The 22996-nt window shown below is 46.0% G+C and overlaps 1 protein-coding gene across 1 annotated transcript in view; it reads right to left on the bottom strand.

Moving 5' to 3' along the window:
* Window positions 1-31: 31 nt before the first annotated feature.
* fbn2b (fibrillin 2b) overlaps window positions 32-22996 on the bottom strand; it is a 56589-nt gene continuing 33624 nt past the window's right edge. Inside the window, exons 10-65 of the mRNA XM_026305084.1 lie at window positions 22038-22190; window positions 20940-21131; window positions 20694-20837; window positions 20318-20437; window positions 20071-20196; window positions 19868-19990; window positions 18893-19168; window positions 18733-18786; window positions 18514-18639; window positions 18220-18345; window positions 17849-17968; window positions 16708-16845; window positions 16267-16317; window positions 15977-16102; window positions 15642-15869; window positions 15232-15357; window positions 15020-15148; window positions 14786-14911; window positions 14478-14603; window positions 14222-14344; window positions 13949-14074; window positions 13651-13776; window positions 13186-13308; window positions 12945-13067; window positions 12738-12863; window positions 12532-12654; window positions 12128-12250; window positions 11840-12001; window positions 11666-11734; window positions 11401-11526; window positions 11149-11274; window positions 10911-11060; window positions 10757-10828; window positions 10546-10671; window positions 9624-9749; window positions 9190-9315; window positions 8925-9041; window positions 8421-8549; window positions 8224-8343; window positions 7942-8067; window positions 7649-7801; window positions 7484-7549; window positions 7259-7384; window positions 6757-6876; window positions 6529-6651; window positions 6267-6398; window positions 6046-6171; window positions 5647-5853; window positions 5367-5492; window positions 4737-4859; window positions 4330-4446; window positions 4096-4224; window positions 3804-3923; window positions 3284-3515; window positions 2977-3130; window positions 32-2851 (exon numbers count right to left, since the gene is read on the bottom strand). Coding sequence (XP_026160869.1) covers window positions 2474-2851; window positions 2977-3130; window positions 3284-3515; window positions 3804-3923; window positions 4096-4224; window positions 4330-4446; window positions 4737-4859; window positions 5367-5492; window positions 5647-5853; window positions 6046-6171; window positions 6267-6398; window positions 6529-6651; window positions 6757-6876; window positions 7259-7384; window positions 7484-7549; window positions 7649-7801; window positions 7942-8067; window positions 8224-8343; window positions 8421-8549; window positions 8925-9041; window positions 9190-9315; window positions 9624-9749; window positions 10546-10671; window positions 10757-10828; window positions 10911-11060; window positions 11149-11274; window positions 11401-11526; window positions 11666-11734; window positions 11840-12001; window positions 12128-12250; window positions 12532-12654; window positions 12738-12863; window positions 12945-13067; window positions 13186-13308; window positions 13651-13776; window positions 13949-14074; window positions 14222-14344; window positions 14478-14603; window positions 14786-14911; window positions 15020-15148; window positions 15232-15357; window positions 15642-15869; window positions 15977-16102; window positions 16267-16317; window positions 16708-16845; window positions 17849-17968; window positions 18220-18345; window positions 18514-18639; window positions 18733-18786; window positions 18893-19168; window positions 19868-19990; window positions 20071-20196; window positions 20318-20437; window positions 20694-20837; window positions 20940-21131; window positions 22038-22190 — 7610 coding nt within the window. The 3' untranslated portion in view covers window positions 32-2473. The remainder of the gene's footprint in view (window positions 2852-2976; window positions 3131-3283; window positions 3516-3803; window positions 3924-4095; window positions 4225-4329; window positions 4447-4736; window positions 4860-5366; window positions 5493-5646; window positions 5854-6045; window positions 6172-6266; window positions 6399-6528; window positions 6652-6756; window positions 6877-7258; window positions 7385-7483; window positions 7550-7648; window positions 7802-7941; window positions 8068-8223; window positions 8344-8420; window positions 8550-8924; window positions 9042-9189; window positions 9316-9623; window positions 9750-10545; window positions 10672-10756; window positions 10829-10910; window positions 11061-11148; window positions 11275-11400; window positions 11527-11665; window positions 11735-11839; window positions 12002-12127; window positions 12251-12531; window positions 12655-12737; window positions 12864-12944; window positions 13068-13185; window positions 13309-13650; window positions 13777-13948; window positions 14075-14221; window positions 14345-14477; window positions 14604-14785; window positions 14912-15019; window positions 15149-15231; window positions 15358-15641; window positions 15870-15976; window positions 16103-16266; window positions 16318-16707; window positions 16846-17848; window positions 17969-18219; window positions 18346-18513; window positions 18640-18732; window positions 18787-18892; window positions 19169-19867; window positions 19991-20070; window positions 20197-20317; window positions 20438-20693; window positions 20838-20939; window positions 21132-22037; window positions 22191-22996) is intronic.

Genomic DNA, 22996 nt, shown 5'->3' with positions numbered 1-22996 from the left:
CCACAGAGCAAAGAAGAACTCAGGACACAAATTAAAAATATAACCCACAATATTTTATTGCCATTTATGTCACTGGACAAAAGTTTACAGTATCATGTGAATCATTCTTTGGTTTTTCATCATTTAGGATATGAAAGGCTCAGCCCTCAGTGACAGCTGATTGATTTATTGATCCTTACAAAGGAGATGTGGAGAGACCGGACGATTGTCGTTTCAGCTTTCAGTAAGTGAGACGCTGGTACCAACAGGCCTGTGATGAACGTTGGAACTGCTGAGAGTTCAGGCTCTTTTTCTGCATTAAAAAGCACATGATGCAAAGTGATGATGCTGATTGTACTGTTTTCAAGTTTGACACTGAAGCTGAGACACACACACACACACACACACACACACACACTTACATACACACACAAAAACACAGCGCCAAATAAAAGAAAAAATACAAACTGGAAATAAAAGATACAACAACGTATACAAAGGTTCCCATGTTAGAATAAAAATGGTTATGTATTATAGACAATGGCTAGGCTGCGTGGCAGTGCTGCAGACTGGACTGGTAAGAGAAAAAGGGTTTTTAGCACCATAGATCCAAGCTGGTCAGGTTTGCATTGATCCTTATGGCTTTGTACAGACAGTGTAAGCTGCATCTCTGAGTCTGACGTGTTTTAATTGATTAATTGATTTAATTTGACTGGTGACTTTTCAGTCATTAACATTTTTTTTGGTTCTTTTTTTCTTAACAAAACAAAGTCAACAGCACTAAGGACCATCAGCCTGGGGTTTACTGGGTTTGTGTTGTCAGCCTTGACATTAAAAAAACATCTACATTTCATTTAAAAATATACACTTTAATTTTCAAGAAGCAAGTTTGATACTATTGGTTTTCAGCACTGAGACAATGCAAAAGACAAACACCACAATAATAAAACATAGCAAAAAAAAAAAAAAGTCACTTTCGCAATCCAGATTCGAGACTGCACTTTCCTAGTTCAGCGTAAGAGATGGTATTATCTAGCACCTTTTTTCTCTTTGCGAGAAAAAAAACGAGAAATTAAAGATGACCTGATGGATGTTTGGTTTTTTTTGTCTTGTGAGGTTTTGCATTCACCTGTGTGTGCCCTTACACTGTAAAGCGCTACCCTCAGTTACAGCTTAGGTAATGTGAATGTGTCATGTACCTATGAGACTGCTGCCGCATTCAGCTGTGTGTCTCTTTGGGTTGTAAACAAGGCTCAGCCCTCAGACGTCGAGGTAAAGACATCACTGTAAAGTCAAAGAAGTCAGAAGCAGTCAGCTTATTGTCAAGTTCAGCCTCCCAACACCGGCTGTCAGCTAAACCTCGGCCCTCCTGAAGCATTTATGTTGTGGTAAAACTGCTGAACCAGGAGAAGCTACGAGCCTTTGACAGCCAACGAGGGAAAAAGACTTTGGACTTAATGAAAAAGCTGGCTTTCAGGTCCAGAATCAGTGCAAGTCTTGATCCCTTAAAGGGTAAATATAAACGTGACCTGGGCTATCTTCTTTATGAGCTACATACTGGTGAATTCCCTGCTCATGATGGATGCTGAGGGACACTAGCACCCTCTTTTGTTTTAAAGTCAGCATCACAGAATGGTGTCCATACTCGGTGAGGAGCACTGAGGTAACCAACCATGACAGCGCACACACGCAAACACGCTAATCCCTGCATGACGCTGCCAGCGGGCAGGGCAGACGTCAGTCACCACAGAGCAGAAGGCAGCTTGTTGTTTCTTATCTGAAAACTGGTTGGCATCAAGCTATAAAACAGACCGTTAGACTAAAGAACCTGAAATGCTGTGTAAATGTTGCAGTCCTTCGTGTTAACATTTTTCAAACAGCACAGATACATTAAATGGAACACTACAATACCGATAGGGGCAGACTAGGGGCAAACCTAGTTCCCCAGTGTTGTGGTTTTTAGCATGATTGCAGAGAGGTGACCTAGTCCTTGGACACCTTATGTTTAGGGTTAATCACTTCTATAACGCGCTAAATGAAAGAGAGAGATCCCTTTATATTCTGCACTGTGAATTAAATACAACCATACATGTTGCCTTAAAACTACCTTTGGCCACTTTCACTACTTAATCTCTAAGAAAACCCCCTTTTTGTGGACCACTGGTCAGCTGCTCTGTGTTTATTTGGCTCTGTGGTCTAAGGACAAAGGCTCCTCTCTGCCATCTTCTCCACTGGATCTCTCAGTGGGGCACGAGTGCTGGGTCAGGTAGCGCAGGGGTGCAAGAGGGGGCAAATGGGAAAAAACACACAAAACATGAACAAATAATAACATGAACAGTAACAAAGTGGTGGTAGAGTTGGGCTTGACTCAGTCTTTCTAAGCCCCTTGTTGACCCCCTGCTGGAGGAAATGGGGGTTGGAGGACTTATTAGATGAAAAGGCAGGTTAAAACTCAAAGGCTTTAGGAAACAGTCCCGGGCAGTGGACTCTGAGCTCAGTGCAGGTGGATGTGGAGCTTGATGCGCAGGGCGTCTCCTATTTCCCCTTGTAGGTAGTCAATGTCATGCTGCTCCCTCAGCTGGTGTAGTCTTCGGGGCCCAAACAGTGGCAGGCCGGCGATCTCCAGCCTGTAGGATCCCAGAGAAGGTGGCTTTTTGCCGAGTCGGAGCACGCTCTTTCCGTCACGGCGTTCCAGCAGGCGGAAGTGTTCGTTAGCGTTGCCGTGGGTGATGACGTAGCGTACGTGGTGCTCCAGAGGCTGCAGGGCTGGCAGAAGCTCTAGCAGAGGCTCCTTGTTAAGCAGGGAGGCCAGAGAGATGTTCAGGGGGATGGAGGCCTGGGTGTCCACACTGGCCATACTCACTGCTGCCTCCTGTAGTGAGCACGAGAACAGAGGGGGGACTTTGAATTCTTACGCAAATCAGACATGAACCAGACCTTATGATGAAACTGAGAAATGAACAGAGGCAACTCCGACAGGCTCTGCGACACACATACCTGGTTAAGCTCATTTTCATCAGTGTTGCGCTTTTGTCGTCCCTTCTTTCCTCCTCCATTGACCTTACACTCGTAGCAGGCCTCAGGAGACAGACTGTCATCTTCCTCCCCCTCTGCAAACTGGCCTGGGAATCCTGAGCCTGTTATACAATGACTGGATGGAGGAAGACAGCAGGAAGAGAAAGTTCACGTCAAATCCAATACTCCTAGCAAACGAAATAAGGTCAAACGTGTTGTTGTGGAAAGATGTGACATCACTTGGGAAATATCAGCTGCTAAATTCAATCTCTGCTTCATATTTCCTCACCCCTGCCCGGCTCTGTAGAAGCCTCCAGGGCAGCCACACAGGTAGCCTCCATCGGTATTGGAGCAGCCGTAGATACAGGGGTTGGTGCCTGTGCTGCATTCATTCACGTCCTGACAGCCACCACTGGTCTGCTCAAAGTCAAAGCCAGAGGGACACACACACTTGAAGCTGCCCAGTGTGTTGTAGCAGGAGGCCGAGCCACACACTGTTCCTGCCTGACACTCATTTTCATCTGCGTGGGAAAGAGAAGAATGTGCAGACACAGCATGAGAAGGTGAATATGGTAAGAGAGCCGTAATGCTAGTAATCTAGTCCACAACACTAACGTTGGCAGTTATCAATTAGACTAAAACTGTGAGGATAAGTTTAACCAGACTTTGACCTGATACAAATGTGGGATAATACTTGCAGATAACATGCTGTCACTGTATTATGAGAAGCTTCGATTCCCAGCTCCTCTGAACTATCCAGTAAGTTTTCATTACTGTCACGACTGACAGACTGAGTCAGAGCAGCTCACCCACACACTGGTTCCACTGGTAGTGCTGCACGTAGCCCTGAGGACAGCCACAGCGGTAACCTCCCAGCATGTTCTGACAGCCGTGCTGACAGCGGTGGTTGCTGCTACATTCATCCACATCTGAAGAACATTGAAAAAAGACTTTGACTCCCTTATTAACGGCTAATAAAACTCAGTACTAGGTGTCACTGCTGGCAGAGCCCTCAGCAGAATTATTTTATATTTTGGAATTTGAAAGGACACCGAGTCTCTGAACTATATTTAGCTACGTGGGGTTATTGGGTCTGCTCACCTTCACACTCCAGGCCTGTGCTGTCCAAGGAGAAACCTTTAGTGCATTCACAGTTGAAGCTACCAGGCGTGTTGACACAAGAGGCCCGGGAACCACAGGCACTGTTCTGAGCTGAGCACTCATTGTTGTCTGCAAAGAAACAAAGGCGCCGTTCCTGTGAGAATGTGTTTGAATTAAAGGTCCCTGCTAAGGACAGGGCACTGAGGCGCTAATCGTCCCCTGTCGCCCACTCACCGATGCAGGCGGTCTGGTGCTGGGTGAAGCCAGAAGGACACTTGCACGTGAAGCCTCCAATGGTGTTGACGCAAAGGAACTGGCAGTTATGCTGCTTGGTTGAACACTCATCCAGATCTTACAGGAAAAGAAAGCAATTACTGTAAGTACCACAATAAAGAAATCACTGGCTGAAGGCCATGAAGCATAAATATTACAGCAATATTTAAATATTTTATTTATAGTAAATTAAGTATTGTTGATTATGATTATAATTATCAATTACAGTAAAAGAAACTGACCCAGACTGACATTACTTAACATAACTGACTATTAAAAAGAAATGGAAATGGTATCTCATGTTTTTACTCCACAAATGCTAATTTAATACTTAGAGACGGGTCCAAACAGATGGAGGGTCCATGTACCTTTGCAGGTCTTTCCATCAGGCTGAAGGGTGTATCCTCTGGGGCAGGAGCACAGGTAGCTGCCTTCTGTGTTCTTACACAGGAAATTACACGGCTTGGGAGACAGAGCGCACTCATCCATATCTGAAATGTGCAGACAGAGAAAATTCACTGCTGACATGCTGCAGAATATAGTCCGGTCCAAGTCCTGAGAACTGACTGTGGTGAGTAGCAATAACACACAGGAACAATAATACTCACAGTGATGTTGTTTTGACAGTTATTAAGATTTATTTTTTGTTTTTTGTGCTTTGGGAACGCTAACATTACAGCGAACTCATTACTGTGGCAGGGACAATGTCGCAGCACTTTATAAGATGCTGTGACTGTTGTGCATCTACAGCGTGTGAACATAAATGAGACTTAGTGGTAGTAACACCAAAGACGTGATGTTAGCACTTTGTTTCTACACATTTGTATTCAAAAACAAGATCTTTTGTCAGATCAGTAACCCTGGCCTAAGAATGTGGGCTAAATTATTTGTAGACTTATATTAGTGTTATCAATAAAATGCTAATATCACATATCTAGAAAATCCAAAACCTTGTAAACCAGACTGATAATGAGTCAGAGAGCAGTGAGCAGCCATACCAACGCAGGAGGTTGCTGTGAAGTCGGTTTTATATCCCATATTGCAGTGGCAGCGGAAGGATCCAATGGTGTTGATGCACTGACCGTTTTGACACAGGTTCGGCATCACCTGGCACTCGTTGATGTCTGAAAGTACAAAAACATTTTAGGGTGTGATCTGGATCAGCTGTGGAAACCACATCATTTAAAGAGCTTTGCGTCTCTTTAAGCTTCCTGAGGCTGCGTTAGAGCCTCTGCTATTGCTGATATTATCACTCGGTGCTGTCACTGAGCTCCTCACCTCTACCGTCCGTGGTGTAGCCGGGTCCAAGTGGGCACATCTTCTTGTACTGTACGGTGCCGGGCAGCGGGCAGAGCTCACACTGTAACCCCCAGCCTCGGCCAGCGTTGCAGCAGCACTCGGACTTGGTCACGCTGTTCCTGTTGGTGGACGACTGCTGGCACATTGTCTGCAGAACCTCAGTGTAGCAGTAGCCCTTTCTGTTGTCTGAAGGAAAACGAGAAGACGAGCGTTTGAAATGTCAGAAAGACATATTTCTGATTTGTTCTCGTGAGACTTTGGGATGTCACAGCAACACCTGCGTGCAGTTCTTCAGCTGAATTTAAAATGGCCTTGCAAGCACAATTTCAATTATGACCCTCCAGTTGACAGCAGGTTCTGTGGCAGAAGTGAACTTACCTATACATTCGGTTCCAGTGGAGCTCGACTCGAAACCCTCGTTGCACTCGCAGCGATAGCTTCCCTCTGTGTTGACACAGCGCCCATTCTTACAGATGCCAGGCTTGGCGCGGCATTCGTTCAGGTCTGGACGTACAAAGAGAAAACAGAGGGAGGATGAAGAGAGCGAAGCAGTTCGTGTACTAACAGTATATAACGCACGAGGAGTCTCATCTACTCACCCATGCATCCCTCTCCGTCTGGCCGGCGCTGCATGCCAGGAGGACAGATACACATGAAGGTACCAATCAGGTTCTTGCAAGTCATACCCTTGGAGTCACAGTCATCCAGACCCTCCGAACACTCGTCCTGGTCTGGCAGGACACAGCAAGAGATATAAAGTACAGCTGCAGCAGCCAAACCTGAAAACTCTTAAATCCTGTTGTGATGTCAAAGACAAAAGTGAGACTTTGCACAAACTAAATCTACTGTGCTCTAACTCACCTCTGCACATGCGCTGGTCATCTCGCAGCACGTAGCCCGCAGGACACATGCACTCATAGGAACCAAAGGTGTTGACACAACGGAAAGCACAGAGCAGAGGATTGTGGGAGCACTCATTGATGTCTGAAACCAAGAAGAGGAAAGAGCACTTCCATTTAATTTTGAAGGATGTGGATGAAAAAATGAATGTGCATAAATATGAAATATAAGAGTGTGTGTGTGACTGACCTTCACAAGTCATCATGGGTCCGGGTTCGAAACCCTCCTGGCACGAACACTCAAAACCTCCCACCACGTTGGTGCAGGTTCCATTTCCACATGGGTTTCCTATGGAGCACTCATCAGTGTCTGGAGAAGTCAGAGAGCAGGGATAAATAGAGGAGGCAATTAAAACCAGTGAAACATTTGTCCTCTTGATTTTAAACACGGTCGTTGGCAGCTTAAAATGTTAGCCCAAAAATAGATCGGGCTGTAATGCAGAAAAAAGCGCTCTGCTGCTTGGAAAATGCCATCAGACCTCAGTGCTAATATTGATTTTGCTGATACATTCTGTGACACGACGATAAAGCTCAGAGGAACCCTGCAGCCATTGATTTCCCTTTGTCTGCAGCAGCTGCTTCATGATAAATACTCAAAATAGCTCTTCTAAACAACATTACGTCATCTGGTGACAAAGCTTTCATTACTGGCATTTGCAGATTGCACACTTTAATTGCAGACCCCGACTTACCGATGCAGTTAACGCCAGTATAATCCAGGTTGTATCCAAAGGGGCATTCACACCGGAAGGAACCGTCTGTGTTAATGCAGATACCGTTCTGGCAGATGTCCGGATTATCCAGACACTCATTCATATCTAGAGGGAGAAAGTTGACGTATTTTAAAAATACATAAAATACCTCCCCTAAGTGTTTCTGTTGGATTCAAGGGATCGGACCACTGTTGCAGCACTCACCTTCACGAGCGTCACCTGGTCCGGGCAGAGCTCCGTGACCGTAAGGACACAGCGTGTTAAACGCAGCTGGAGACACACAAAAAAGCTCAGCTTGAATATTTTACAAAAGCCACTGTTTGCATGTGCAAGTCCTAATTACAACATGTGTGTGGTTGTGTTACATACCATTGCTCTCTCGTGGGCACAGCTCGCAGGGGAGACCCCAGCCCTCTCCAGGCATTTTGCTGCAGCAGCACTTGGCCTTGGTGGTGTTGAAGGCTTTGGGCACGGAGCATTTGCCTGCTTCAAATTTGGTGAAGCAGAAACTCTCTCTGGTGTCTGACAAAGGAAAAGCAAAGTTCCAGGAAGTCCAGGATTGAGCTAATCTGACATCCATCCCCTAAGTCAAGGGGCCAAAATATATCAGAACACCTCTAGATCTTTAACACTGTCTGCTGAAGCCTAATCGCTTCTCTCACCGTGACAACGCCGTTTGTTGTCGGAGAGGACAAAGCCTGGCGGGCACGAGCACTGGAAGCTGCCGGGGGTGTTGGTGCAGGTGCCAAACTCGCAGATGTTGGAGTCCACCTCACACTCGTTGATGTCTGGCAGGAAAGAATGCAGGCAGGAGGAGGAGGAGAGGTCAGACCCTGGGTGAAGGCTCAGTGTGTACGTCTGACGTGTTGCTAATGTCTCTGACTCTCTGATGTTTTCGTCTACTTTGCAGTTCATATTCTTATACGGGCGTGTTTGCTTCCTACCTATACACTGGTCATTTTGCACCTCATAGCCAGGAGGACAGATACATCTGAAGGATCCGTTCAGATTCTGACAGGTTCCTGGAGAACAAGTGCCAGGCAGACTCGCACATTCGTTGATATCTGAGGAAAACAGGACATTGTACAAATCAGGAAATGTATGTTTGTCAGACCAAATGCAGAGTATTACCAACACTTACCAACACAGTTCTTCCCATCCGGTGTATTTTCAAACCCTTCATGGCAGAGACACTGAAAGGAGCCGAGTCCGTTGATACACTGTCCGTTCAAGCACACTTGGCTCTGAGAGACGCTGCACTCATCTATGTCTGTAAGAACACGAACATCAAGAGGGTCAGTGCTCTGAAGACCTTCCTCTGATTTGTCCATCACCAACCACTCCAGAAACTTCATGCTTTTCCTGGCACCATCATTTTCTAAATGTCTTTGTTATACTGCCAAAGGCCAAAGATAAAGGTTTAAATTCAGTTTGATATATTTCCCTATAAAGCCAAAGAAAATTCAAAACACACCCAAATTCTATGTCTATATTTTTTTCACGCCCTTCCAACAGTGACACTCCTGCAGAAAAGGGCAACGTGTTTTCACTGGAAATCAGAGCTGTAATCTTTAATCTTTGACCTTTGAAGGAAAGCACTAAATGCTGCTGCCCTTTAAAGAGAAGAACAGGAAATGATCCGTACCCATGCAGTCGTTGTTGTGTGTGAGCTCAAAGCCGGGGAAGCAGAGACAGTTGTAAGACCCCACCGTGTTTTTACAGGTACCGTTTCCACAGGGCTGCCTGTCACACTCATCAATGTCTACAACAAACATACAGCACAACGTTTCAGGTTTCACATTTAGACACTAGGTTTGTTATAATATGCGACAGTAGCTCTCAGCATAGTGACTCTGCAGAATTACATTGAACAGATCTGTGTGCACTAGTGTGGTGTTAGTTATTCTCACCCATGCACATGGTCTGGTCAGCGCTGGCCTTGAAGCCGTTGTGGCAGAGACAGCGATAACTGCCGTGTGTGTCAATACAATTTCCATGACTGCACACATTAGGGATCTCCTGGCACTCATCACGGTCTGGGAGGAAAATGAATGTATTACAGCGCTGCAACCAACAACTACTGCAGAAATCAATTAATCGCCTTCCTGTTGAGTAATTATTTAGCCTGAAGGTTATCAACTGAACTTCTGACCCACAAATAAACTATTTACAATGATGCGATGACACAGAAGCAGCAAATTCAACAATAATTCAGCATTTGAAAAACTGAAACTTTCACTGTGCAAATCAAACTTTTCCTCAACTGGAGATCTTAGTGTTTTACATTGTCCTCACAGTCCCAACAGAATCAGCGTACGTGTCCAATCAGACCAGCTGGACTCACCCACACAGGCCCCGCTGGGCGACAGTTTGAAGCCCGGCGAGCACTCGCAGCGGTAGCTGCCGGGAATGTTGATACAGTTGGCGTTACGTTGGCACAGGTTGTCCCCGCTGTTACACTCATCAATATCTATGCAGGAGGATGAAAGAGAGAAACAGTGGCATCAATCACGGGCTCTATAACTGTCTGCTCAGAGCAAACTGTCAGCTTGTGGACAGCAGGAGAGAAAACACAACAACACCATTCTGGCTCTGGTACAAAGGCGGGTTCTGAATAACTGAAGATCCTGGCAACTGCTCTCCTTCAGAGCCGTTACACTTGTCTATACAAAGACATAATTCATGTGGGACAAGGCAGCATTAGCTCCAATCACTGGACTGTTTGTAAAAGTGCCTCTTACAGTTAGTTGGTGTAGTTGCATCAATGTGTACGTGTCTTATTGTGACCGGTGGTGTTACTTAGTGTGGAAATGGTAGTTAGTGTTTGTCAGATGCAAGTACACACAGTTTTACTCCCAGAACCCGGTTTCTGTCCTGTTCATCAAGCTCTTAATCATGTATTGCTCTGTGAGCTCTTTGTAACACCACACAGAAACATGAAGCATTAAATGGCTGCATGACGTCACCAAAGAGAGTTGTGACCTCAGGCTCACTCACCTTGTGCCACAGGTGTAAAAACCCGCTGAGACGAAGCGCACAGGGATTCAGCAGGGTACAGTAAGTGTGTGCATATGTATTTGTGTGTGTTGAGACTGTGACAAGAATCAGAAAAGGCAAAATAGCAAGAAATCTATGATTCCCCGCTACACACACACATTGTCTTATTTTAAATGTGTGGGGGGAAAAAACGCCCTTTCAACTCCCACAATCTATTTTTGTTACAGGAGACACAAGGAACCAAACAGTGGAAAAGTTTTAGGTTTTACCTTCACAGATGAGCAGTATGTTGTTGTAGCTGAAGCCCATCGGACATTCGCAGCGGAAACTCCCAATTTGGTTGATACACACCCCATTGGCACAGATACCTGGGATCTCTCTACACTCATCAATGTCTGCACCAGAAAATGTTAAAAATGCAATTAAAATGCTGCATAAGGTGCATCCCTGGGTTGAATGTGCACGTTGTAATGAGCTCACCAATTGGTTTGCCAGTGTGGATGTCAATGATGAATCCAGGAGCCTGGTTTCCACACAGTAACTGGTACTCAGCTGAAACAGTCAGGACCAAAGAGGCTCAGTTACAGGAGTCATACAGTTCAGACTGTGGCTGTGCAGAGGTGTCAACACTCACAGGTAGCAGGAGTAGGACAGGCCTCACACGGCTTATTCCAGGCCTTTCCCACATTGTAGGCGCAGCAGCACATCTTCTTCGTCATGTTGAAGGACAGCTCGTTCTCACATGTGTCGTTGAAGTTACGGTAACACACGCTCTTCCTCATATCTGTATTCGAAGGAAGGCCAGACGACAGATGTCAGTCCAAAAACCTTTAAACTTTTAACTTTTAAAAGAAGACCTGCCTCCCACTCACCCATGCAGTTGTTTCCTCCATTGACCTGCATGTATTCTGGTGGACACACACAGGTGTAGTTGCCCAGAGTGTTGTAGCAGGTGCCAGGTCCACAGATCCCAGAGTGAAGTGTGCACTCATCAATATCTGCACATAAAGACACAGTATAATTATAGATGAGGCAAAAATACAGTAAAGCCACGGTGACAGCACGTTTGAGTCCACACGGTTTGAATTAGTCGAGTATTCAGCGTTTTGTCTTTCAGTCCTTACCCTCACAGATGCGAGTGTCCTCATTGAGATAGTAGCCTGCTGGACACTCACACTGGAAACTGCCAAAGGTGTTAACACAGTTTCCGCCCTGGCAGAGACCTGGCAGCTCCTGACACTCATCGATATCTGCAGAATAATTCAAATTGTTATGTTCAAAGATGATTTCGTGGTAAATCTGAACTAGAAGCCAAAGTTTTGTGTTTTGCTGTGACATTCACCAAAGCTGCAGTTTGTAGAAGACTAGTAAAGAGAGAAAATGGTTTACCTTCCAAGATAACAGTGATGGGGTTGGGCCTGAATCCCTCACCGCCTGGACAGAGAGTCTTATATTCCGCTACAGACAAGACAAGGACGGACAGAAGTTAGTGGGACTTTGTTCAGTCCGAACTCAATAATAAACAACCTTTTAGCTACGGTGCATCAGTCCTGAGGTACATACTGGAGTTGGAGGCGGGGCACAGTTCACAGGGGTTACCCCAAGCTGCTCCCAGAGAACAGCAACAGGACGCTCGGGTCACGCCCACCCCGATCTCTGCGCTGCAGGAGATTCCTCCATCACCACGTGCGAGGATGTCCAGGAAGCAGTTTCCAACCCGGGTGTCTGAGAAAGGCACATATGCTCATGAACACATTCACACTGCTAACGGTGCCGCTATAGGGACGACACTCCGAAGTTCTACTAAGGTGAGACGTCATTAAAAAGCTTCTGGCAGCTCAGCTCACTCACCCACGCAGCCCACTCCTGTCGGGTTGAGCTCAAAGTCAGCCGGGCAGTTGCACAGGTAGCTCCCTGGTATGTTCACACACAGTCCGTTGATGCAGTTCACAGGGTCCGCACACTCGTTGATGTCTGCAGCGTAAAGGCCCAGAAACACACACCAGATGAGACGCACTGAACTTATCATCAGTAAGTGGTTCTAAATATAAATAGTGATCATTAAAACTCTGGTTATCCCTGTTCATTCACTGTCTCTCACTTCCTCCCACTGTTTTCCCACGGACCCTCAGCTTTGGTCAAGGAGCTCTGAATGGATAATGTGATCCACTAATAAATGCTAATATTGTTTCAAGAAAATCTCAGTCTGTTATGTCTCTGTGCTGGGCTCAGAGTTACAGGAGCACGACACTGACCTGTGCAGTTTCCTCCGCTGCGATCCAGTTCGTATCCATCATCACAAACACAGCGGAACATCCCTGGAAGGTTCTGGCACGTTCCCAACACACAAATGTTCTGGAAATTACACTCATCAATATCTGTGGCCAAGACAACAGAGCAAAACGTTAGTAACGTGAATGAAAAGAAGAACAGCAGAGGAGATGGAAAGCGAGGGCAGCACCTTGACAGGCTTTGTTGTCTTCTGTCGGCGTGAAGCCCATCTCACACTCGCAGCGGTAGCCACCCGGAGCGTTCAGACACTGGCCGTTCTCGCACAGGTTCACGTTGTCTGCACACTCATCCATGTCTGAAACACATCAGCTCAGTCTGTGCTGGGAGCTCAGTGCACACACAGTAGCATCAGCATCCATTTCAGTAACAACCTTACCAGAGCATGAAAAGCCATCTCCATTAAAGCCCTCTTTGCACGTGCACCTGTAGGATCCTGGTGTGTTGACACAGTCTGCATTGGGGTTACAGTTGTGGTCCTCGGCAGAGCACTCATCCTGATCTACACAGTCAGAGATAGAAAGGTGGCAGGGTCTTAACATCTAAATATGCCTTTTAACCAGCCTTACTCCTGCATCTCTAGTCCACACCACAGGAACAGACTCTGAATAAGTACTCACCCACACACTTGATGCCGTCTCCCGCCCAGCCGTCTCGACAGCGACATTTAAAGCTTCCAGGAACATTGATGCAGGCAGCGTGCATGTCACAGTTATGAGCCCCGATTTCACACTCGTCAATATCTGGAGGGACGTGCAGATCAATTAGCCAATAAACAGACATTCAAATTGAATTGGACCTTTATTTAGTGACATGACAGCTTCCATTTTTAATTGTGTGAGCGGTGAGGCTGGTGTCTGGGTCTCCAGCTGTGCTAGGATGTAAAGAAACCTAGACCCAGGCCAGTGTGTGTGTGTGTCTGTGTGTGCGTGTGCGTGTGTGTGTGTGTGTGCATGTGTGTGTGTGTGTGTGTGCGTGTGCGTGTGTGTGTGTGTGTGTGTGTGTGTGTGCATGTGTGTGTGTGTGTGTGTGTGCGTGTGCGTGTGTGTGTGTGTGTGTGTGTGTGTGCATGTGTGTGTGTGTACCTGTGCAGCCTGTGGACCCCTTCTTGACAAAGTATCCCAGCTGACAGTGACAGATGAAAGAGCCTTTGGTGTTCTCACAGTCGCCGTGGAGACAGATGTTTGGGTTCAAATCACACTCATTCACATCTGGGCAGGCAGGCATGGACAGACATGAATAGTGTGTTAGAGATTAGACTGACAGCCACATGAGCAGAAAACGACCAGGTCAGAGACGAGATGGATAAATTCAGCTGGCAGATAAATGAACACAGGCAAATTTAAAAGAGATAAAAATGTCAGCATGTGTTGTTCCTCTCACCAATGCAGCTCCTCATGTCCATGGAGGCCATGAAGCCATCGTAACACAGACAGCGATATTCCCCGGGAATGTTGGTGCACTGGCCTCCGTCACAGATGTCTGGAGTCTCCTCACACTCATCAATATCTAACAGGAACAGCAGAAATACAGGTCAGTGTGTCTGAGGGAGCAGGTCAAATGGAGACTATCACAAAGTGACAGCTGCATTTGTTTTTCTGAGTAAACACGTCACTGAAATACAACTAGAACTGTATGTGCCCCGTGTTTTATTACCTGAGCAGGTCCTGAGATCAGGCATGAGAGCGTAGCCCTCGCTACAGCTGCACTCATAGCTGCCTTCTGAATTGGTACAGTGGGTCTCACAGCCTCCGTTCATAATGGTGCATTCATCAATGTCTGCAAAGAGGGGTCACATTTACACGTTACACAGTCAGACCTCAGACCATACAACGTATAACTCCATTACTCTCCTGTGTGACCAAATCTACTAGACATCCAAAGTCAAAGTGCGTTTCAGGGACAAACTCACCAACGCAGCCCTGTCGGTCTGGTGTGGCCTGGTAACCAGTGTCACAGGAGCACTGGTAGGTTCCTGGCATGTTAACACACTGCCCATTTCTGCACAAGTTATCACTCAGCTGGCACTCATTCACATCTGCAGCAGCAGACAAAGACAGAGACTTATAAGATATATTGTTCGTCAGGGTGATGATTCAAAAGGACTCCACTGATGTTACAAGTGCACGAGCTTGAGGACGGTGCAGTTTATACTTTATTATTTATTTATAGCCTGTGTGAATGTGCTGATGTTAGCATGCTGGATGAATTATGACCCACCTTCACAGGCAGAACCATCAGAGCTGAGCGAGTGTCCGGTGGGACAGTCACACTCATAACTTCCTTCTGTGTTCATACAGGTTCCCCCTTGGCACAACAGGGGGTTTCTCTCGCACTCATCAATGTCTGTCAGCAGAGAGGGAGGAGAAAGTAAACGAAATGATAAAAAGGAAGAAGAGAAGAAAGAAAGAAGCGAGCCGTGAAAATGTGTGTGTGCATTTGTTTCCATCTCACCCATGCAGTTCTTCATCATCATGAAACCGCTCTCATAGCCCTCAAAGCATTCGCATTCAAAGCTGCCCGGTGTGTTGACACAAGTACCGTGACCACACAAGTCAGGAGAGATGCGGCACTCGTCGATGTCTGAAACACAGCGGCGTTAAGAAAGCACAGTGTGACAGAAACACCACGTTTGATTCAGCTTCATTTCACTCCCTCTCTCATACCTGTGCAGTTCCTCTCTTCGGCCGTAAGAGCAAAGCCGCTGTTGCACCTGCACTTGAAGCTGCCAATGGTGTTTCGGCAGGTTCCGTAAGTGCACAGACCCTGGAACACCTTGCACTCGTTCACGTCTGAGAGAAAGACCGTCGTTAGCACTCACATTGCAAAGATGCTGCACTTTATATCGACTACTGCTTTAAACATCCGCTGACTCCACTGAGATAAACTGGTATCACAAACTGTTGGCCAGTAAAAGCTACAAACAACTGTGATGTTCAAAATAACACAGTTTTCAAATAGTTTACGTTATTGATGATCATTGCAAATACTAATAATGCAGCATTGAAAACTGGAGCACAGTGAGTCTGGGCTCATAAATGCATCCTGCTTGGATGTTAAGCTGAGAAACTGGTACCTTTGTAGAAGGGCCTGCCGGTCAGAATATCTCCTCTGTTGGCAAAGCCGGGCCCTCTGGGGCAGATGGTTCGGTACTCAGGCGTGCCCGTTTTGGGACACTCATCACAGTCGGTGCCCCAGGCAGCACCCACTGAACAGCAGCACATGTCCACACGGTATCTGCCTGGCAGCGGCTCACCGCACTCATCCTCGTGCCACCTCATGTAGCAGTGCTCACTACGCATATCTAGAAAGGTTGGTTTGTTTAAGCCTCGTGGGAAAGACTTTGGATGGAGCTGCACATGACTGTTCCATAAGCTACGTCTGATTTTGGTTTTTCGTGCGTCCTCTTACCCACACATGTACGTCCAGTGCTGTCCAAGGTGAGGCCCTCTGCACACTCGCAGCGGAAAGAGCCCTGGGTGTTCACACACCGGCCATTTGTACACACTCCAGGAAACACCTCGCACTCGTTAATATCTACAGGGAGAGGCACGTGTGAAGAACCATGACTACAAGGTGAAACACACTGAAACAGAGTTAAATCTACAGGGAGAACATTAGAAGGACAAAAAGATAGAAGGACTTCATGGCTGAGGCTGTTTGAACGGCACACTGCACATTAATTCATCCCAGGTTCTCACCTTCACAGACAAGGCCCTTCATGCGAGCAAATCCTCGAGAGCAGGCGGTGTCTGAGGAGACATGAGACGACACGAGGTGTAATGACGTTGCAGGCGTGAGCACTGTATGTCAGGCACGTGTGGTGCCCAGTAATGTTTGATTTTTTATTCTCTTGATTACTGATTAATAATGTATTGATGATAAACTCAATATCAGTAATTGTAATATAGGTCTTAATTTGAAATCAGTAATAATTCAGAGTTCTTCAATTGGATTGAATCGCACATAGAAGGAAAAATGTTTATTCCCTGAAGGAATTCAACTTTTTTCATAAGGAATTTGACTTTTACACCCCGAATCCTGCTGTGGCACAAAATATACGTAGCTTTAATTAGCATTAACACCTTTATCAACCTCGAAGAGAAACTATTGTACGAACGTGTCTGTGTGTTTGAACTGACCGATCTCGCAGGGTTCACAGGGGCTGCCCCAGGCAGCTCCCAGCGTGGAGCAGCACTCGGACTTCAGTGTGGCTCCGTTGATGTTGACCTCACAGCGGTTGTCCTGGATGGTCAGCCAGCATGTGCTTTTCATACTATCTGTGGAGCCAAAGTAACAACGGAGAAGCTTTGATTAAAGCTGTCCTGTGGAGATTTCACTCACAAACAACACTCACAATTATGTTTTTATTCCCACCTCACCTGATTTTGTGCCTCACAAATGTCCTGAGTGTCTTAACTTACACACAAAACATTTGAAAAGCACATTTGTGGATATTTTACCTGTTAATTGTGTTAATAGAGAACAAGATAGAAACAAGGACTCATCAATACTTTGCTCCATAGCACCATGAGTGGTCACAGGATCATTTAAAGAACAATCAACATGCAACCTTCACCTCTGCCGACTGTCACAAATAGTGTCTCTGGCTAAAGGCCGAGCTGAGTGAAGCCTATTCAACATTACATGTACCCTAATAAAATGAAAGACTGTGCAGACAGCAGCACCTTTTCTCCCAATCGCCAAGACCACCCACACTGAAAACCACCATTTACTTTCTCTTTCCGCCCCTATTGACTGATGGGCTCTAAAACCTAAAACAGAAATGAACCAGACCAGAGGAATTTGTGGACCTCTAGCTGAGCCAGCTCATGCAATATGCATGAGTATTTGTCTAATGACTCATTTTCTCTTCCAGCTACAGTCACATCTGCATTGTGTATTAGCGTGTGGCTTCCTCAGAATGATTTCCCAAAAGTAACAAACAAATGGAATATCTACCCTCAGAAGAGTCTTACATACCACATGTCATTCAGAGTCTGTGGAGGATCCCTATGAAGCAGAGCAGTCTTCATGTGAACCAAGGCCGTGCGTGCAAGTATTTATCTATTAAATTATCTGTGTGTGTCATTTTTCTCAACGTCTGAGGATGATAATGTCTGAGGGTGGTGCCCGAAACCCTGCGCCACCTTAGTGTTTGTTTACAGACGTGGAGAATAAAACTTTCACCAGTTATTTCCCGGTGACACGACAGTGTGGAATCATTATCTGACAGAAGCCCTGACTATTCCCATCAGGCTTTCGGGGGGACGGGTGTCTTACCCACGCAGATGGTGTTGGTGGAGTCCAGTTTACTGCCGTGGGAACATTCGCAGTTGAAGGACCCGACCACGTTGCGACACACACCGTTGATGCACGGGCTCGAATCGCATTCATTGACATCTGAAACGTGCAAACACACATGTAAGTTCAGGGCCAATTCAGGCCGTTTGGCAGGTACAAACGCGATACATGCGTCTGTGCATCAGCCACATGTTTACCTGAAACTAATTACAGCACATCTGGTAATAATGTCACCCCACAGTGACCTTGACTGTCGGTAAAAATGACAAAACAGATGTGAATGGGAAGCAGCACAAACACACGAGTGAGTTGGTGTGTCAGAAAGAATGTGTGTGGGTTTGAGCGCTCACCTTCACATGTCTCAGAGTCGGGCTTGAAGACAAATCCTTTAGGACAGGAGCAGGTGTAGGAGCCAGGAGTGTTTCTGCAGAAGCCGTTGTCACAGAGCAGACGGTTCACCACACACTCATTGATGTCTGAGGGGAGGAAAGAAGCATCAATTTAAGAGCGTCAGGAGCAGTGCTTCACTTTAATGCAGTGCTATGTTGGTGCAAAAGGAAACAACACAGTCACAGCTCACAGGTGGATCCATTTACAACAAAGAGCGTGAGGCTGTTCTCTAAAACGTGACTACGCCGACTCACCAACACAGGTCTTGCCACTGGTGTCGGACTCATAGCCGCTGTTACAGATACAGCGGTAGCTACCTCGCAGGTTCTCACACATGCCATTCTGGCAGATGTCTGGGTCCAGAGCACACTCATTGATGTCTAGGGACAAAAGGCTCATGTCAAGTAGATGCAGAGAAATACAGATAGATTATGAGTGATTCTTAGCAACAGTCTGAGAAAGCTCGTGCACACCTCTGCCATCAGCCGTGATGCCAATACCGCTGCTGCACACAGCCTGGAACTCCGCTGAAAGACACGTGGGAAGAAAAAAAGTCCAGAGTCTAAATTTGTTTTTCTTTTCATTTTAACGCACGTCAAGAAAGAATCATTTTAATCTATTCCATGATGCTACCTGAGTTTATGGAGGGACAGGGTTGGCAGGGCTCTCCGAAGCCATGTTCAGGGTTGGCACAGCAGCACTCCGACTTGGTCACTGCACCAGGGAACGGGCGCGAGCAGGTGCCCATCTTTATGGCCCCATAGCAAGTGGTCCTCATGTGTGTGTCCACACACACTCTCCCGTCCAAATCAGTAGCCAGGCCCGGCGGGCACTCGCAGCGGAAAGATCCCTCCGAGTTGATGCAGCGACCGTTCATGCAAATGCCCGGTGTCTGACACTCATTAATATCTGAAGAGAGGGCACATAACGCACGTCAGCCCTCAGACGTGTTCACAGAATGGTCCATATGCAACAGGAGATGAACGAATGTCTCGCAGCACTGAGAGGTTTTTATTATTCTACACGTTTAACAAAACACTTGTACAAGAAATCAACTATAAAACAACATCTTGAATTATTCAAGTCGGTATTTTCAAAGGATTATGTTTTCATTTCTCTATCATCTAACTCATGAGCACATTACAAAATCAGAGCTCACAGTGTTTTAGAATAAGAGTCATACTTTACTCCTAGTCCATCCGTAAATTGTCTCGTGTGTATTCATTTTTAATAAAAGAAGGAAACACACATTAAAAACCATGAAAATCACAGAGAAGAGGAATCAGCTCATAAGGAGTTAGAAACATCCAGACTATGTTTATTTGGGTTATGCACTATGTTATGGCATGACAGCTACTCTCGAATCTTCCAGACAAAATCTCTCAACAGAAACTCATAAATTCATCTAATCTGTTTATTCCTGGATTGTCTGTAATAGCACTTTGGAGATGTTTCAAAAATTCTGACATCTGAAACCAAACTGTGCACAAAAGATTTCACAAAGGGATCTGCAGGATGTCACACAACAGCAAATCTGTCAACATTGTTTTGAAGCAGCCTGTTTGACTCTGGCCCAAGTTTTGAGGTCCGTTCATAAATTACACGTACCGGTGCAGTAGCGTCCGTTCGGTGCTAGTGCAAAGCCTGGTTTGCAGATACACTTGAAGCTGCCGTCCTCATTGATACACATGCCGTTCAGACACATGTTTGTGGTGGCACATTCGTTGTGATCTGTTTGGGGAAGGCGAACAGGAATTATGTCAAGTTTCTAAGTTCACGTGAAGTTCAGCCTGTTTTTGTGTTTTCCGTACCAATGCAATTCTTTCCGTCGGGAGTCAGCTCAAAGCCAGCGTTGCAGATACACTGAAAGCTTCCCTCCGTGTTGACACAGCGGCCGTTGCGGCACATTACTCCATTCACAATACACTCGTCAATATCTAGAGAGAGGTTTACGCATCAGAGCTCAAGTTCCAACATTTTAAACCATGTCATGTGTGTGATTCCTTTGTGTTGGACAAACATCTTGATACAGTAATACAGTCTGAAAGGCAGACATACCAATACAGGCCTGTTTGGTGGGGGTTCCCTGGTAGCCCTCATGGCACTTGCAGTGATACGATCCAGGTGTGTTGACACAGTCTCCGTTGATACATGGGTTACTCACACACTCATCCACATCTGGAGAGAAAGAAAATAAAAGAAACAAAAACCGATGACCTATCCTGACTGTTGGAGTGACTGGACTGAACATAGGTCATGCTTTGGCAAAATTATCCTCTTTCTCCTGCAAACATCAGCCTGCAGTTGAATTAAGTTCCTTTAAATTGGCAGAAGATGGCAGTGCAGTGCATACTATTACATCTGCAGGTATGTCTGCCTATATGGCTCATTACTGACAGCTGGCTGAAGTGTGTGTGTGGATGCGTGTCCTTACCGATACACTCTCCACGGACATCCTGCTTGTAGCCCATGTTGCACTCACATCGGTAGCTGGTGGGTGTGGGGATGCAGCGTCCATTCAGGCACAGGTTGGTGAAATGTTTGCAGACATCAATGCTTTCGTTCACAGAAACGGTGCCTGAGGATGCACGTAGCAAATACATAGTTAACACAGTTAAATGCTTCAGTTTCCTTTTAGTTTAATTTAACAGATTTATTCAGACCCAAGGAAAGACTCTACCTATCTGTTGGTTGTTCCCTCCGAAGCTTCCTCCCCCGTTGACACCAAAGCCGCCATTGCCATTCCCGTTAGGCACACCGGGGAGCTTTCCATTGTAGAACCCATTACCATTAGGAACGTGCCCATTGGGATAGACACTGGGGAAGCCGTGTCCCTGAGGAACACCCACAATACACAGACGCCTAAACTCGTCTACGGGAGAGAACAGAGAACAAGTCAGTGGATGCAAAGAGCTGCAGGTTATTTTTCAGTTATTACAGGTTGTTCTCGAGTTGCTCTCGAGTTGTGTCAAAGAGTTTGCGTTTGAATGACTCGTTCGAACTCAAGTTCAAAAGTACTTTGGATCAGTCCATGACCACCTGAAGCTGGACAGGTAATTAGATGAAACTGTGCACCCGTGGAGATCGGCTCTGTGTGTGTTACTCTACGTGCAGTACATATATAGGCACACCGTGCTTGTGTTTGTTTACATATGTTTGGTATAGGTGTATAGTTTGTTTGCATGTGAATATACCTTGAACTTACTTTGACAGTCTCAATAAAACAAACAAGCACAAACATCTTATTTGACCCAAGCAGCGCATCCTGTAACAGATCAGTTATGGATCACACAGTCTCACGCAGAGGAAGAATTTTCCAAATTCCAGCCTGAGAAATGAGCGGTCATTATCTTCACCCAAATCCTTTCCATCTTTCTTTCTCTGGCCTGTGCTCATGACATCATGAGTCGATGCTCTTACCTCCCTGTCATGTGCTCACAAACTCAAAGCAGCCTTTCAATAACAGCGTCATTCTTGTCTGGTTTAATATTACTCTGTTAAATTAATCTTGGGTTGGAAACTATTTACACTGTCATGGTTTTATTTACTGCGTGTTCTCATTCCAAATCAAAGACAATCTCTTGTGGACACTGCCAGCTTTTTGTCAGCGGAGGAAGAAAGTGATGGATGTTCTGTGCGAATCCAAGTTCATTTTTGTCTTTTTGTTTGGGACCAGCTAACATAGATGTTGTTAAAACCATGTGTGGCTGTCAACAACTGAAACGCAGGATTTGCATCCATCTCCTGTGTTGTCTGTCTTGTTTTGGTGCGTACTCACCAGAGCCTCTGACGGGGCACATCTCAGGGAGCTGTCCCAAAGCCCAGCAGCGTCCCGCTTCACAGCAACACTGCATCTTGGTGTACTGGCCGCTCAGCTCGGCAGCACAGCGGCCGTTCGTCAGAGCAGAGAAACAGGTGCCGACGCGCTGATCTGCAGGAGGACCAGGCCCACGGACAGAGTTACACGACCACTACTCACTTTGTGGCAGGAGTCACATTAAAAAACATGGCTGCTATGTTTTCATTTCTATTTCTCTGTGATATTAAGTTACTTTTCAAACACTGGACTTCAGGTAACAACATTTTTTACTGCTGACACTATTAATATTATATGTGAGAATGGGTTGCAGGTAATAGCCAGACTCTAAACAGCCGTGCTGTGTGTTTGAAGGCTGTGCTGCTATTTCCATGGTGGCTGGGGAGGAAGCTTCTTTATTGGCTAGCAGTGGGAAAGGTCCCCGGGGGTCTCAACTAAGTGCAGGCGTTTCAAGGGCCTCCAGAAAGGGGTCTTATGTGTTACAGTTTGTCGGGTCGGGGTCAGTGGGACTTGAGAGGAAGCTGGTGTTGAAAGAGTGTACGTAAGGAGTAAACATAGGAAGGAAAATACCAAAAGAGGCAAGAAGACAGAGTATAAGAGACAGAAGGCACGCGTACTAATTTAGAAAGCAAACGACATACTGTATGTGAATGAAACTTTTAATTGCATGTACAGAAAGAACAGGGGAGGAAAGTGTGGGGGAAGGGCTGGTGCGGGAGGGCACAAGTCGATTAACTCACTAATGATCCAGCAGTCTGGAATTAATCAGCTCCATGTGGAGCAATTCGTGCCAATTAGACAGAACACGAGGGGCGCTGCTGTGTTTGGGAGCCCACAGACAGTACTGACGCAGCCAGATGTGCACTTCCATACATTACCACAGCACAAAACATGAAATAAATACACACATGTATGTTGTG

The sequence above is a fragment of the Mastacembelus armatus genome, chromosome 4 (assembly GCF_900324485.2).
Source record: "Mastacembelus armatus chromosome 4, fMasArm1.2, whole genome shotgun sequence".
NCBI classification, from domain to species: domain Eukaryota; kingdom Metazoa; phylum Chordata; class Actinopteri; order Synbranchiformes; family Mastacembelidae; genus Mastacembelus; species Mastacembelus armatus.
This window is presented reverse-complemented; position numbering and strand designations above follow the sequence as displayed.